This window comes from Nicotiana sylvestris, chromosome 9 (assembly GCF_000393655.2).
Source record: "Nicotiana sylvestris chromosome 9, ASM39365v2, whole genome shotgun sequence".
Taxonomy (NCBI): domain Eukaryota; kingdom Viridiplantae; phylum Streptophyta; class Magnoliopsida; order Solanales; family Solanaceae; genus Nicotiana; species Nicotiana sylvestris.
The window spans coordinates 134,882,622-134,898,477 of record NC_091065.1 but is presented as its reverse complement, the minus strand read 5'-3'; the positions used below and the strand labels follow the sequence as shown (position 1 = coordinate 134,898,477).

General features: G+C 40.0%; 2 protein-coding genes across 2 annotated transcripts; one reads left to right on the top strand and one right to left on the bottom strand.

The window, feature by feature from the left end:
• Nucleotides 1–239: 239 nt before the first annotated feature.
• On the bottom strand, nt 240–851 carry LOC138878268 (uncharacterized). The gene is made up of 2 exons (XM_070157936.1): nt 796–851; nt 240–621 (listed from the first exon to the last, which is right to left on the bottom strand). The coding sequence occupies exons 1-2, from the start codon at nt 849–851 to the stop codon at nt 240–242; spliced, it is 438 nt and encodes a 145-aa protein (XP_070014037.1).
• A 12,452-nt stretch (nt 852–13,303) lies between these two features.
• On the top strand, nt 13,304–13,850 carry LOC138878267 (uncharacterized). Its single transcript, XM_070157935.1, has 2 exons — nt 13,304–13,562; nt 13,669–13,850. Exons 1-2 carry the CDS (start codon nt 13,304–13,306, stop codon nt 13,848–13,850), a joined length of 441 nt encoding a protein of 146 aa, XP_070014036.1.
• Nucleotides 13,851–15,856: the final 2,006 nt, after the last annotated feature.

Sequence of the window (15,856 nt, the reverse complement as noted above, 5' to 3'; positions counted from 1 at the left end):
TATCGCTTTAAGTGCGATACGTTCCAATTGTTTGGTAATTGTTCGCCATTCATCGTGCCAAGCTTGTAGGATCCTTTTCCTGTGATTTCGAGAATCTGGTACGACCCTTCCTAATTCAGACCTAATTTTCCTTCATTTGGATTTTGGGTGTTTGGCGTTACCTTCCTTAGTACCAAGTCTCTGACATTAAAGTATCGAAGTTTGGTCCTTCAATTATAATACCTCTTGATTCGTTGTTTCTAGGCAGCCAATCGAACAAAGGCAGTTTCACATCGTTCATCCAATAGTTCCAGACTCGTATTCATGGCCTCATCATTCGATTCCTTTTTCGTGTATTGAAATCTGATTCTTGGTTCCCCAACTTCAATAAGTATTAAAGCTTTCGCGCCATAAACCAAAGAAAATGGGGTAGCCCTGGTACTGGACTTCGAAGTTGAGCGATATGCCCAAAGGAATTCAGGCAGGATTTCTCTCCATTTTCCTTTGGCGTCGGTCAACCTTTTCCTAAGGTTTTGTATTATGGTTTTGTTTGTTGATTCGGCTTTCCCATTTCCACTAGGGTGATAAGGTGTTGATAAGATCCTTTTGATCTTGAGGTCTTCGAGAAATTTGGTCACCTTGCTGCCGACAAACTATTTCCATTGTCGTAGGCAATTTCAGATAGTATCCCGAATCGACATACGATATGGTCCCAGATGAAGTCGATGACTTCTTTTTCCCTGACCTTCTGATAGGAATGTGCTTCAACACACTTAGAAAAATAGTCAGTCATAAATAAAATAAATTGAGCCTTACCTGGCAACGATGGAAGAGGGCCGACGATGTCCATCATCCACTTCATGAATGGTCATGGGGATAAAATCGAATGCAGCAAATCTTCGGGTTGATGAATCATCGGAGCATGCCTTTGATATTTATCACATTTTTGCACAAACTCCTTCACATCTTTTTCCATATCAATCTAGTAATAGTCAGCTCGGACTACCTTTCGGACCAGCGATTCGATGCCTAAGTGATTCCCACATGTGCCTTCGTGGACTTCCCTTAAAACATACTCGGTATCACCCGGTCCCAGACATATTGCTAGCGGACCGTCGAACAATCTTCTGAGTAAGGTTCCATATTTGGACAAGCTTAATCGGGCGACCTTCGTACGCATGGCCCTTGATTCCTTTGGATCTGAAGGAAGTATTCCGTTCTTCAAATACTCTATGTACTTGTTTCTCCAATCCCAAGTCAAACTTGTGGAATTTATCTTGGCATGGACTTCCTCGACCACTGACCTCATGAGTTGTTCAACAGCCCCCGAATTGAGTTCGTTGTCTTCGACTGACGAGCCTAGGTTTGCGAGGGCATCGACTTCGCTATTTTGATCTCGAGGCGCATGTTGCAAATTCCATTCTTTGAACCGGCGTAGAGTTACTTGTAGCTTGTCCAAGTATCTTTGCATTTGTTCTTCCTGAACTTCAAAGGTCCCGTTAACCTAATTCACAACGTGGAGGGAGTCGTATTTGGCTTCGATCACCTCTTCTCCCAAGCCTTTGGCTAGTTTGAGACCTGCAATCATGGCCTCATATTCGTCCTCATTGTTAGTCAATTTTATAGTTCTAATAGATTATCCTACCACGTTACCTGTGGGTGGTTTTAGCATGATGCCAAGTCCGAACCTCTTTATGTTCGAATCACCATCCGTAAAAAGGGTCTAGATCCCCGAATATGTACCCAGTTGACTAATAATTCTCTTTCAACTTTAGGTACTAGGGCCAGCGTGAAATCAGCCACAAAGTCTGCCAAGATTTGTGACTTGATGGCTATTCCGGATCGATACACAATATCATACCCGCTGAGTTCCACGACCTATTTGGCCAATCGCCCCAAAAGTTTGGGTTTATGAAAAATATTTGAAAGGGGATAAGTTGTTACAACACATACGAGATCACATTGAAATATGATTTTAATTTCCTAGAGGCGCTTATCAAAGCGAGCGCTAACTTTTCTAAGTGATGATACCTAGTTTCAGCCTCACTTAAGGTCCGACTAACATAATAGACAGTATTGCGTACCTTGTTATCCTCGGACCAGGATTCCACTTATCGCTATTTCCAAGACTACCAAGTACAAGTAAAGTTGTTTGTCCATTTTCGGGGTATGAGTAATGGTGGCTCAATATGTATCGCTTTAGTTCCTCCAAGGCCTGCTTGCATTCCGGGGTCCATGCAAAATTGTTCTTCTTCCTAAGAAGCGAGACGAATTAGTGACTCTTGTCTGAGGACCTCGAAATGAATCGCCCTAGGGCGGCTATGCGCCCCATTAGCCTCTGCACAGCCTTTACATTGTCTAAGACCTTGATATCCTCGATAGTTTTGACTTTATCAGGGTTGATCTCGATCCCCCTATTGGACACCATGAAGCCGAGAAACTTGCCCGACCCAACCCCGAACACACACTTTTCTGGGTTGAGCTTCATATTATACTTCCTCAGTATATCGAAAGTCTCCTGCAAATGCTTCAAATGGTCCTCTACTCACAAGGACATAACTAGCTTGCCATTAATATAAGCTTTCATCGATTTCCCTATTTGTTGTTCGAACATTCGATTTACTAGGCGTTGATAGGTCGCACCAGTAGTTTTTAGTCCGAACGACATTACATTATAACAATAGGTGCCATACTTAGTGATAAACGAGGTCTTTTCCTGGTCCTCTAGGTTCATCTGTATTTTGTTGTACCCGGAGTAGGCATCAAGAAAACTGAGAGTCTCGTGGCTAGTCATGGCATCGATCATGCGATCGATGTTAGGCAAGGGAAAAGAATCCTTGGGGCATGCTTTATTTAGGTACTTAATATTCTATACACATTCTAAGTTTGTTTCCCTTCTTAGGGACTACCACTACGTTTGCTGACCATTTGGGGTACTTTACTTCCCGAATGGATCCTATTTTGAGAAGTTTGGTTACCTCCTCTTTGATGAAAGCGTGTTTTACCTCAGACTGAGCCCCCCTATTTTGTTTCACCGGGCGAAACTTCGGGTCCAAGCTTAGCTTATGAGTAGTGATCTTCGGTGGGATCCCTATCATATCGAGATAGGACCAAGCAAAATAATCCATATTAGCTTTAAAAAATTGAATAAGTTTTTTCCTGAGCTCGGGAGTCAACCCCGTGCCAAGGTATACCTTTCGATCGGGCAAATGCTCGATCAGTATGATTTATTCCAGCTCTTCGACCATTGATTTTGTGGTGTCAGAATCATCGGGGATTATGAAGGATCGAGGTATCACAAAATCATCATCCTCGTAAGTTCCTTGATCCTCCGACTGGGTCGAGGCTGGTGGCTGTGGTTGCTATTTGGCCTCCTGCTTTCCCTTTGAATCCGATCCCTTTGCTGGTGTAAGTGTTGATACCGGTATCACTTCGTCGATTGCAAACGTCTCCTTGGCGGGGTTGTTCCCCGTACATTGTTTTGACTCCCTCTGATGTCCGAAACTTCAGAACTTAGTGAAGGGTCGAGGGTACTGCCCTCATGTTATGAATCCAAGGCCTTCCAAGCAGTGCATTCTACCTCATGTCACCCTCGATCATATGGAACTTTGTTTCTTGGATGGTCCCCGCCACGTTTACTGGTAAAATAATTTCACCTTTAGTGGTTTCACTTGCCATGTTGAAACCGTTAAGCACTCAGGTTGTGGGCACAATTTGATCTCGTAGGCCCAGCTATTCCACGGCCCTTGCTTGAATAATGTTGGCTGAGCTTCCTGGATCAATCAACACACGTTTAACCTGAATTTTATTCATAAAGACAGATATTACCAGTGCATTTTTGTGAGGTTGTTCGATCCCTTCTGCATCCTCATCATCTAAAGACAAGGTTTCTTCTGGCAAGTATTCCCGAGTTCGCTTTTCCTTTGTGATCACCACCTTGGTGTGTTTAAATATCGGTCCTTGAGGAACATCGACCCCTCCAATGATCATGTGAATCACATGCTGTGGCTCTTCTTGCTCGTTCTGTCTGTTTGAATCTCTATTTTTAAAGTGGTTCTTGGCCCGATCACTTAAGAATTCTCGAAGATGCCCCTTGTTAAATAATCAGACTACTTCCTCCCTTAGCTGCTTGCAATCTTCTATTTTATGACCATGGGTGCCATGATACTTGCATATTTGGTTGGGGTTTCTCTAGGCCGGATCGATCTGCAGAGGTCGAGGTCATCTAGTATCCTTGATACGTCCGATGGCTGATACGATGACTAATGCATCTACACTGAAGTTATATTCTGATAATCGAGGAGCTTCTTTGGGCCTGGCATCCCTGTAAAAACCACCTTTGCTTACGAGTCCCCGTGAACTTTGACGTCGATCGTTTCTCCTCTCATTCCGTGCAAAGTTTCGCCCATACCTGCTACTTCTTCGGTCTCCGTTGTACGGTTGGTATCGATCTCTATTTGACCTTGGCTCTCGATCGATATCCTTTTTGTTTCTATCTATGGGCCTATTAGGATAACAAACCCGGAGGGAGTTCCCAGTTGATCATCCTCGACCCTGATCTTCGACTGATATCGATTATGTACATTAGCCCAAGTGACAGCTGGATATTCGATCAAATTTTTCTTCAACTACTGTGAAGCTATGGAACTCCGAACATTGAGACCTTGAGTGAAGGCCTGAACAGCCCAATCATCGGTGACTGGTGGCAAATCCATTCTCTCTGTTTGGAACCGAGATACGAATTCCCTAAGCATCTCGTTATCTCTCTGTCTTACCTTGAATATGTCCAAATTTCTTGTTACAACCTTAATGGCCCCGGCGTGCGCCTTTACAAAGGAATTTGCAAGCATATCAAATGAACCAATAGAATTAGGTGGTAAATTATGGTACCATATCATATCACCTTTTGATAGAGTTTCCTTGAATTTTTTCAGCAATACGGATTCAATCTCGTCATCTTTCAAATCATTTTCCTTGATGGTGCATGTATATGAGGTGACATGTTCGTTTGGATCTGTTGTCCCATTATACTTCGAAATCTCAGGCATATGAAACTTCTTAGGAATTGGCTTCGGAGCCGTACTCGGGGGGAAAGGTTTTTGGACAAACGTTTTGGAATCAAGCCTTTTCAATACTGGTGGTGCCCCGGAGATTTGGTCGACCATGGAGTCCCTTGATCTTCTTTCCCTGTTTCGATTCGCTTTGTCAGTTCCTCGATCATCTTTACGATAGCAGGATTGGTCTCCGATTCTCCTCCATTCGATCTCTTTGGCACTGATTCGACTCTGTGAACAATTTCTTGTGATGGCTCGAGCTCGATCCTGCTTGGTGCACGATTCTGATTTTTGAGTTGCGCTATCGCAGCTTGTTGAGTCTGCAATATTTCTAAGGCTAACCTTGCCTTTTTCACCGCCCTGTGCATTCTGATCTGCTTTTCGAGCATCTCTGCGGATGCTATTTTCAGGATCAACGGCCAAATTGCCATTAATGGATATATGGGAGCTAACATCGATTGGGTCTACGACCAGGGCTCCATCGAGATTGACTGGAGGTACTCCATTTTCCGGGACGACTATGTTATCATTCTCGCCATGGAGACCAAGGTTATTGTCTGTGTGTGTTGGTGCTACTTGAGAGTTTGACATGTTGATCCTGGAATCAAAGACACTTCAAAGAACAAGCGTAAAATAGCGTGCGTTACAAAAATTGTACCAGACAATCATTATTATCCTTAGCCCCACGGTGGGCGCCAAACTGTTTACCCTTAAAATTGGATAACAATTAAACTTATAAGTGATTTTAAGGATATGTGATTTCACTTGACACAAACTGATAAATATGAGAATTAATGTTAGAAATTAATAGTAAAATAAAGCAAACCAATGTGATGAACAACTGTGGTGCTCGAGCTAGATCGCCCTCGAACAATAGAGTATGCTAAAAAGTGTGAACTGAACAGCAGAGCTTAAGAGAGCTTAACAGAGAAAAATGTAGTATATTGTTTGATTATGCGTGGATGTATATGTTTACAAAATGATTAGAATCCCCTTTATATAGTAGAGGAATTTTACTTTTGGTACAATTCTAAATACACAAGGAAATCCTATGATTGACTAAATAACCGGTATCGACTTGATACGTGCTGAGATTTCCGCTACGATCCTTACCCGGTCACGGATATCTCGGTTTTCTGTTATTCGACTTAGCAGGCTTCCTTCGATCTCGCTCGATCTCCATCCCGCTTCGGTCTCGATCATAGCTGGTCTCGATCTTGATCGGTCATTGATTCATGAGCTTAATAATCCATCTCCGTGCCATGGTTCGATACAATGCGGGGCTGAGCCTTGTTCTGCGCCCCCGATTTCGATTAGCCATACAAAATTAGGCAAGACCTATTTTGACCGTATACATGTTTGTTCTTTTTTTTTCTTTGTAAATAAAAGAGTACACAAATTCTTTTTCTTTTCAATATAGTTGATATACTTATAAAATTATCATCATTTAATAATTTGGTGCATTCTGCGTACACATTATCTTCCCCATACCCCATTTTGTGGGATTTTACTTGGTAGTTGTTGTTGTTAATAATTTGGTGCATGTTATTTTATATTTTATTTAAAAGCAATCATTTCTCCATAGTGCATGTCATTACATATAATATATTATTTTATGTAAGTGTGAACTTATGCAAAAGACAAACAAGTTTAAATGGTATTGTTGTAATTTTTCAAAACCATGTGTAGTAAATATTATCTTGTTATAATTATATCGAATACGAATTCAATTCCTAAAGCGTTTTTATCCGGTCCTTTCCAGACCCTGCGCATATTAAAAGCTTAGTGTATCGGGTTGCCTTTTTTTTTCTTTATGTATAATAAATATTTAAATCTTGTTATAATTGTATCGAATAAGAATTCAATTCCTAAAGCGTTAAAGAAATTGATTTGATATTTGACTTGACTTTTATGTTTGCAGAATCATTAGTGTTATTAGTTCTTGCTGACCATTATATCTCTCCCTCTACATCTCCCTCTTTTAAATTGTTATATATTTTTCAAGTTATTTATTCAAATTATTGCGTATATTTTTTAAACATTATACAAAAAGTCAGTGAATAGAAAATATATTGTTTGATTAGGAAGTAGTTCAAATATAAAAAGAAGATGTATTAAAGGTCATATATACAGTCAAAGGTAACATGGAATAAATACAGTTACTTTACACTGTTTAAATAAAACTATAATTTATATAAGGCATTTGATATTTTTATTTATTTAAAAGTCCTAAATATTTAGACTTCCTACATAGTTTAAAGTTTGAGCAACCTGTGCTAAGTGTGTCAAATAGTAAATCTTATTATGTCTTATCTTGATTATAGAAAAGAATGGCTTAAACGGAAGAAAGATACTTGCGATGAATAATTATTCTTATTAAATGGTTCGTGAATAAGGTAAATAAAAACGTATAATGTTGAATAGTGGGTCCTTGACTAAAAGCGTGGTTTAATTAGTTTGAGTGAATACAAAATCTTAACTGATACCAAACTCATATAAATTAGGCCTTTTTACATAATAGTTCAAATAAGAATATATTTAATAATCAAAGTTTTAACTAATTTGAAAGTCTTAAATATTAGAAAAATAATTTTAATTACGATTTTATCAAATTTAAAATTTATTTTTAAAGGGTAAAAAAAAGCAAACGACATTTCGCTAAAGACGTTCGTACTTATATATATATATATATATATATATATATATATATATATATATATATTGACAAGTATGAGCACTGGGCTAGACATATTTTGAAGGACCTACGGATGAGTTGGAACATGCATCTGACTTGATATCAATAAAATTAAGAGTAGTCTGTAGTAAGATGTCATAACTAGTTAGGCTTGGATCTTTAAATATTTCAATCTTACACAACGTGCGTCGTCTGTAGTGAAGCCAGAGATTTTCTCGTTCAAATTTGAAAGAGGTGAAAAAATTTAACCACAAAAGGTGTTCAATACATGTTATATACCTCTAAAATTTGATATTTTACTTATATACACAATGTAATTTTTCGATAAAGGATGATCGATTGACTACTCTAATCAAAGTGTGGCTTCGCCCTTGCGCGTCGTGCGTGTACTTCTTATCATGAGTACTCCCTCCGTTTTAGTTTATGTGAATCTATTTCCTTTTTAATTCGTTCAAAAAAGAATGACCTCTTGCTAAATTTAGACGTAATTTAACTTAAACTCTCAATTTTCGAGAAGCGTTTATAGCATCACAAATATTATGACTTGTGTAGGACAACAAATTTTAAAAGTCTCATTTTTTCTTAAACTTTGTGGCCGGTCAAATTGATTAATAGATGAAATAATATTTTTGAAAAATGACATAAATATTATTAAAAATATGTTTGACTTATAAAATAAAAATTAAAGGAAAGTATAAGTTCTTAAAATTGATCAATATTGACTCTGTTTAGTTAATTTTGTAACCAAAAAAATATTGCCCCACATAAATCCTCATATGCCTTGTTAAAATTTTGATCCATAAGTTTTGTATTTGATTTAGAAACCCAAACAGAGTAAGTACAATGTATTAACTTGTAGTATTAATATTTTCCACTATCCACTATGACCTTTACACGTCTTTTTAAGAAATTACTTTAAATGTTAATTAGTTGCATATAGTACGCATGCAACTATCAAAGAAGATGGAACAACAAAGAGGATCATTGCAATTATAAAAGAGATTTTTACTGATTTATACTGCTTTTGAAACTTATTGTTATGATCCAAAATCCCACCTTAAGGATCGTGATGACACCTAATCCTTAGAACTAGATAAGCCTAGCACATGCCGAGTTATTAACAAATTTAAACCATTAAATATAAACCATTAAATGACATACATAGCTAAAATGATTAGTAGTTATACATTTTTCCAAAATCGGTAGTACGAAATCATATGCAAGAATCAATAGAAGGTGACTTTGATACCTTCGAGCGGACATGCAGGTATACCTTGAAGTCTCCACAACAACTCTGATAAATAGCTCGCTAACGCCCAGTGCTCTGAGGTACCTGGATCTATATGAAATGTGCAGAAGTGTAGTATGAGTACACCATAATCGGTACCAAATAAGTATCAAGACTAACCTCAGTGGAGTAGTGACGAGGCCAAGTCAAGATACTCACTAGTCAAATAACCTATACAAAATATCAATATATAGGTAACAACGGAAAAGAAAAGTAAATAAATGGCAACGAAGGGTAATCATGTGATAAAACAATAAAATAATCAAAGAACAAATAAATACAAGTGAAAGCAATTAAGGGAAAACCAACGATAGTTCTAACTATCAAACCGTTCTAACACGAGATTTACAACAAGAATCACCCCGAGGTACCACACCTCATAATCACAAATCACGAGTCTCAAATCACGAATCATATACACATGGAACCTCATGGCCACTTTATCAGTCACATTCCGCTCGACGTGGTCACATGCTCAATATCACAATCCGTCCGACGTGATCTTAGGCTCAATATAACAATCTACCCGGCGTGGTCACTGTCACGACCCGACCTAGTGCCGCGATGGATAACCGACACTAAGTGTCGATCATCACTAAACCTACTGATAATTTAATAATCATGAATATAACTATTAAACTGAACAAACATAAGTATAGCTGATAAGAACTGTACAATCTGGAAAGCCGACAAGACTAACACAAGTTGACATATAAAAACACTAACTACAGGTGCATAACTACATACCTCTGAATTGAACAAGTACTGGATAGAATATGACCCTGTCATATCCAAACTAGGTGACTATACACCTACCAAAAAGAAAAGCAACACCAGGAGTAAACAAAGTGACTCCACCAGCTGGTGGATATCCTGCTGATTTGGCTCAAGCGTTGATCTATTTGTACCTGCGCGGCATGAAATGCAGCATCTCAGAAATGGGCTATCTCCCTCCAGTATAATCAATAGGCCTAGCTGGTGTTATGGGATATATACCCCCACCATAATCAATGTAAGTATGTATGAGGCATAACACATGTGGTATCATCATATGGACTGAAGAGATCATGAAGGAAATAATAAACCGAATCACAAACGTAATCTAACGCCCGTGGTCCATAAGTTGGATGAAGGAGCCTATCCCCATTTTAGGGTGAACACGAGTATTTACATGTCACGACCCAAATCGATGGGCTGCGACGGGTGCCCGTATCCTACCTGTCAAACATCCCTAAGCATGCATCTAAGATATAAGCCTGAATAACATCTGCTGAATTACGAGAATAATATACATGAAGGAAACCTATCCAAAAAGGAATACATACATATACATGCAACATAAGTAGGGCGAGCCTACAAGGCTACTATAGACAACTATATACCTCAAAATTGGACCAAAGTGTAACTTCGGAAAAACTTGTTCCAAACCCTTATAAACTATAGAAACTCGCCCAAGATTGTTTTAAGCTTGTTTTTAGAATACTTTGGAGGCAAGAACAAGTGTGAGAAGATCAACAAAATATTAGAGTTTTTCTATCTCTTTTATTTTCTTGCAATTACCCTTTATGAATAATTTAGTAGTTTCATCTTATTTTGTCATGAGTAGCTAATTCCTTAGTCTAGGGTTTTGATGGAACCTATTAAAGGATGAACTTCTTGTGATGTTAATATAGTTTGCCAGTTTAATCTCTATTTGTCCAACTACGTGTTTGTTGTAGTTAATTGACAGGATCCTCAATTAGCTGTGCCTATTTAGTGTGCATAACACAAGAGAGAGTGCATATTTAGGTAATTGTTGAACAACATCACTCCCAAAGTATATGAGGGATCAATAACTGCGGGTTTAAAGGCAGGATTAGGGATAACGAAGCCTTGGGTGCAATCTAAAGTGAGCTGTAATAAACAAAGCCAGCTAGTGTATCTCGAGAGAGTGCATCTAGTAAATTATCGTGATTACTCGGTAGAGATTTACGGTAATAAGAGAGCGCATGATTGATAGAGATGATTTGGTGAATCTATATGAAACATAACCGGAAGGGATTCCATCAGTAAGGGAAATCATAACCTTAGAACCTTCTCTTAATTATTTACAACTTAATCATAGTTAGTTTTCAGTTGCTTATTAACTTTCATTCTTAGTTAGTAGAAATACCATCAATTGTTATTGACAACGTTTGGGAAGTTGATTCCGTAGAATTTAGTAAATCCAACGAAAGTAGTTGATAGGTTGATTACTTGTGGGTTCGACTCTGGACTGATTACTCAAATTATATTTGCAACGTCCACATGTCCTTTTAAAAGGCATAGTTGGGTGTGATCAAATTTTGGCACCATTGCCGAGGAATTAACTGTGTTATCAATTACAATTGAAAGAAGTACAAAAAATTCTTAGTGTAGTCAGTTTCTCTATACCCAATCTTTACATTGAAATTTTAACGTTTGTTTACTTGGTTGTACAGGTGCATGCCTAGAAACTCATCGAGAACTGGTGAAGTATTTGAAGCATTATCAGATCCCAAGAAAGTTTTCAAGGCCTTGAATCGGGCTAACCGGAGAAACAAACAACAACAAGTAACTGAACAAATCGAAACAGACATGGGGGACAACTTGGTAGGCCCAGCAACGCCAATAGCACATGTGGCACCTCTTGTGCCAGAGGCTGCTCTCTATGACTGGGCACAACCCACTGCTAAAAATCTGGCCATAACGATTGTAGTCCCGCAGATACAGGCTGAATCATTCCAAATCACAAATAACATGCTGCACTTGTTGCAAAATAAGGGACTATTTTCAGGGTCACAAGTCGAAGATCCTTAACAACACTTGAAATATTTCCTGTCAATCTGCAAAACGCAAAGGCAGCCCAACGTAACTCCGGAAGCAATCAAGCTATTATTGTTTCCATTCTTAGTGACAGGAGCTGCCCAAACCTGGCTAAACTCACTCCCCATAAATTCCATAACCACTTGGGAGGAGTTAGTCAAGCAATTCCATAACAAGTTCCACCCACTCAACAAGACTGCTTAACAAATTGATGAAATTTTGACTTTTAAACAGATACCAATGGAGACACTGCAAGAAACATGGGAACGTTTCAAAGTGATGCTGGTTATATGTACGCACCATGGTATTCCAGATCTGATGTTAGGGCAGTGGTTTTACATGGGATTGTCAGATAGCGTGAATAACATTGTTGATTCTTCAGCTGGTGGAGCATTTTTGAGCAAAACATGGAGAGAAGGCCAGAGTCTGCTTGATAAGATGGCGCAGAACTCGGGATGGACAACCAAGAATGCACCTATCACTCCAGTGGTTCACTCAGTGCCTTTAGATCCATCCAACTATATGGCTGAAAATATGGCGACCTTATTGACACAGATGAGAATACTCACTAAAAAGGTGGAAGAGTCAGGGCAGAAGCCGCAGGTACACATCGTAGATACTACCAATGGGGGCTTGTGCACATTTTGCATTAGTCAGCCAATTGGTAACCAGTGGAATACAGAACATGATCATCATCACTACCCTGAAGACATGAACTATGTGTCTAATTATGGAGGCCAGAGACAGGGTGGTCAGAATTGGGGCCAGCAAAATCAGCCGTACATGCCAGTCCAGCCATAGTTCAACAATGGGAACATAAGAGGTATGAGACCTCCTAACAATATGGCACCTTATCCACGGCCACAGGGATATAACAATCAGAATCAGCAGTAGGGGTATCACCCTCCTCAGCAGCAATATGGTGGACGACAAGAAGATGAGTTTGCTAGACTTGAGGCAATGATGCATCAGGTTATTGGGTCTAATGAAAAAAATAGTGAGAGGGCAGATGCACACGATTCAGCTATCAAGAATATTGAAGTGCAGATGGGCCAAATTTCAATGTGTCTAAACAATCGTCCTCATGGAATATTACCTGCAGACAATCAAATAAACCCCAAAGATCAAGGTCCGAAGCAGCTGATGGCAGTGAGTCTACGTAATGGCAGAGATTTAGATGTAGAGCAAGAGAGGGCTCGAGAAACCAGACAGACTAAGACACTCATACCAGTGCCCATTGAGCTAGATGAGTCAACGAAACTGACAGAGGTGACAGTCCAGCCTGCCCAGGAAGAAAATAACATTCAGATTGAGATTGAGAAAGAAGCTGAGACAGCCTAGGAACCAGTCGTTGAGGTGGCTGCTGACAAAGACCAAATCATTGGGAAGAAGAGACCTCCCGCACCATTCCCTCAGAGGCTGGCCAAGTACCAAAAAGAGGAACAATACAAGAAATTCTTGGAGATGTTGAAACAAATTCAGGTAAATATTCCATTGATAGATGCATTGAAGGAGATTCCTGGTTATGCAAAAATGATGAAGGACTTGATATCCCAAAAATTCGATTTCCAAGACCTGGCCCCAGTGACTCTTACTCAGACCTGCAGTGCGGTGGTGACTAGACCAATTGCTGAGAAGCTGTCTGATCCGGGGAATTTCACGATTCCCTACAGCATTGGTAATTTTGCTTTTGCTAAAGCACTTTGTGATCTAGGGGCCAGAAGTAAATCTTATGCCCATAGCGATTTATAAGAGGCTAGGGATTGGAAGAGCTAGACCCACCTCTATGTTGTTGCAGCTGGCTGACAGGACTGTAAAACGACACTCAGGTATCCTGGATGATGTGTTGATTCAGGTAGGGAAATTCGTGTTCCCTGCAGATTTTGTTATCTTAGACTGCAAGGTGGATGAAGAAATTCCCATAATTTTGGGAATGCTGTTCTTGGTCACTGGGCGAGCTCTCATTGCTTGTGAGACCGGGGAGCTTAAGATGAGATTGAACGATGAATAGATAACATTCAATGTGCAAAAATCTATGAGGCGACCAAGTGAATTCGCCAATTGCTCTCTTATTGATACCGTGGATGTAATTATGGAAACTGATGAGTTCACATTGCAAACACGACCTAGAGCGCTCAGCCAGCCTAAGAATTTCTTCTCCGACTTCACCTGTCGGTCAGCCACCGCGTCTACGCGGGCACCCAAATAAGTGACTGAGGTACGCAACCCATCCATCTCCTGCTCCAAAGATGTCATACGGGTACTCCGGCGGGGCTGTGTGGGCATGCCTATTCAACTCTCGGAGGTGGTGGGACCTCAGCTGCCTTAGCATCATCATCATCATCAGTTTCATTATTTGATTCATCAACATTCACCACCAGCTCTATCCCAATTTTGATTTTTCTTGCCAAGAATGGGGCTTTTAGTGGTAATTTCCCATCAATTCTAAGGTCTTCAGGGACTCTAGCAAGGCGGCACAACCTAGTGACTAGAGAAGGGAAATAGAAGCCTTTGAACAACTCAAGTGATCTAATGAGAATCTCGTCATGGAGGAGTCGGGCCACATCAAAATCCCTATGAGCCATGCAACAGTAGATTGCTCACGCCCGTGGTAGATTGACATCAGTCGTGTTGCTGGAAGGCAACAACCGACTATTGATAATAGTTAGCCAAAACATAACCTCCCAATTGAGATACCGGGAGTTAAGTGTAATCCTGGGCTTTATCCATATGTATTCTCTGTCTGGCACACAGATAGTTTCAAGAAGAGTTCCCCACAAGGCACTTGTTCGGCTAAAAGTACGATAATCATCAGCTTCTACCCTAAACACTGGCAGCCGATAAACCCTATAGATGGCCTCGATAGATGCATTTACCGGAGTATTGTGCATAGTAACAACCCCATTCTCACGCTCCGGGCAGTTTGCATAGAACTCCCTGACCATCTGAACATTGGCCACCTCAGGTACCTCGAAGAAGATGTCTAGCTGACACCTCTTCAATTCATTAATGATGTTCGGGCATTCCACCTCTAAGGCCTATCTGTCAATATGCACCTCATGTAGCAATTTCTTTGTTGCCTTGCATTGTATCTGTCCTCCGTCGGTTTGGAGACAAACTTAGTGCTATCAAACTGTGGTGCACTAGCCTGACTCCTAGATCTCGAGGAGCTTCCCGGTCCACTAGCGGAGGACCCGGTGTTGTGTCTCTTCCTAGATGAACTCATTGTACCTGTCAAACAGAGAAACACCTATTAGTGAGTGTGTGAAATGTGTGGCTATGGGTGGTTACTCAGACTTTACCACAACCATGTCACATTAGCCCTTAGTACTCCATTGGGGCAATTTCCCAAACCCCTTGTAGGCAAGGTACTTATCCTAACACATATAGCCCTCATGGGTACATCAAAACTTCCCCCAAATCAAAGATACTACGACACCATCACACCCCACAATACTTCATTCAATACCCACCAACATACACCTTTTCACCACATCAAACATACAGCCCCTTCACCAATCAATCTCAAAAGCGAAATTCAAAAGAAAAAATAAGAAGAAACTAACAAAAATCTACTAACAATTACTACACCATTACAATATTAAACTAGCATAAACTACAACAAAATACAAAAAGAAAAGAGAAGGGAGAGATGAGTGTTACATACCCGGAAGGGTGAAGGAGTAAGAGGAATGAAGATGGGGGAAGTGGGATGAGTGAAAAAGAAGAAGAAGAAGAGAGGGATTTGGGATTTGTTGGAGGGGTTAGGGTTTAGAGAGAGAGGGATTGAGAGTTAGAAAGGGTGGTTAGTTGTTTATGGGGGGGGGGAGAGATTGTTTAAGTGGGGGTTATAAAATTAAAAGAAGAATAAAAGAAAGAAAAACAAAAGAAATCGGAGGCAGAAAGGTCACATCTCACCGCGGTCACGGTGGGTTCGACGATGTTGAGGTAGAATGCTGGCCTCTACCACGGTCGCGCCGCGGTCACGGTGCTGACGCTCATTTTTTTATAGGAAGT

What these genes read in the sequence shown, in the direction of transcription:
- LOC138878268 (XM_070157936.1), bottom strand. Translation starts at nt 851, where the DNA reads ATGACCATTCATGAAGTGGATGATGGACATCGTCGGCCCTCTTCCATC. An exon ending in CCCTCTTCCATCGTTGCCAG is followed by an intron (nt 622 to 795) that starts GTAAGGCTCAAT and finishes GTTTGTCGGCAG; the next exon opens with CAAGGTGACCAAATTTCTCG.
- LOC138878267 (XM_070157935.1), top strand. Translation starts at nt 13,304, where the DNA reads ATGTTGAAACAAATTCAGGTAAATATTCCATTGATAGATGCATTGAAG. An exon ending in TTGTGATCTAGGGGCCAGAA is followed by an intron (nt 13,563 to 13,668) that starts GTAAATCTTATG and finishes AACGACACTCAG; the next exon opens with GTATCCTGGATGATGTGTTG.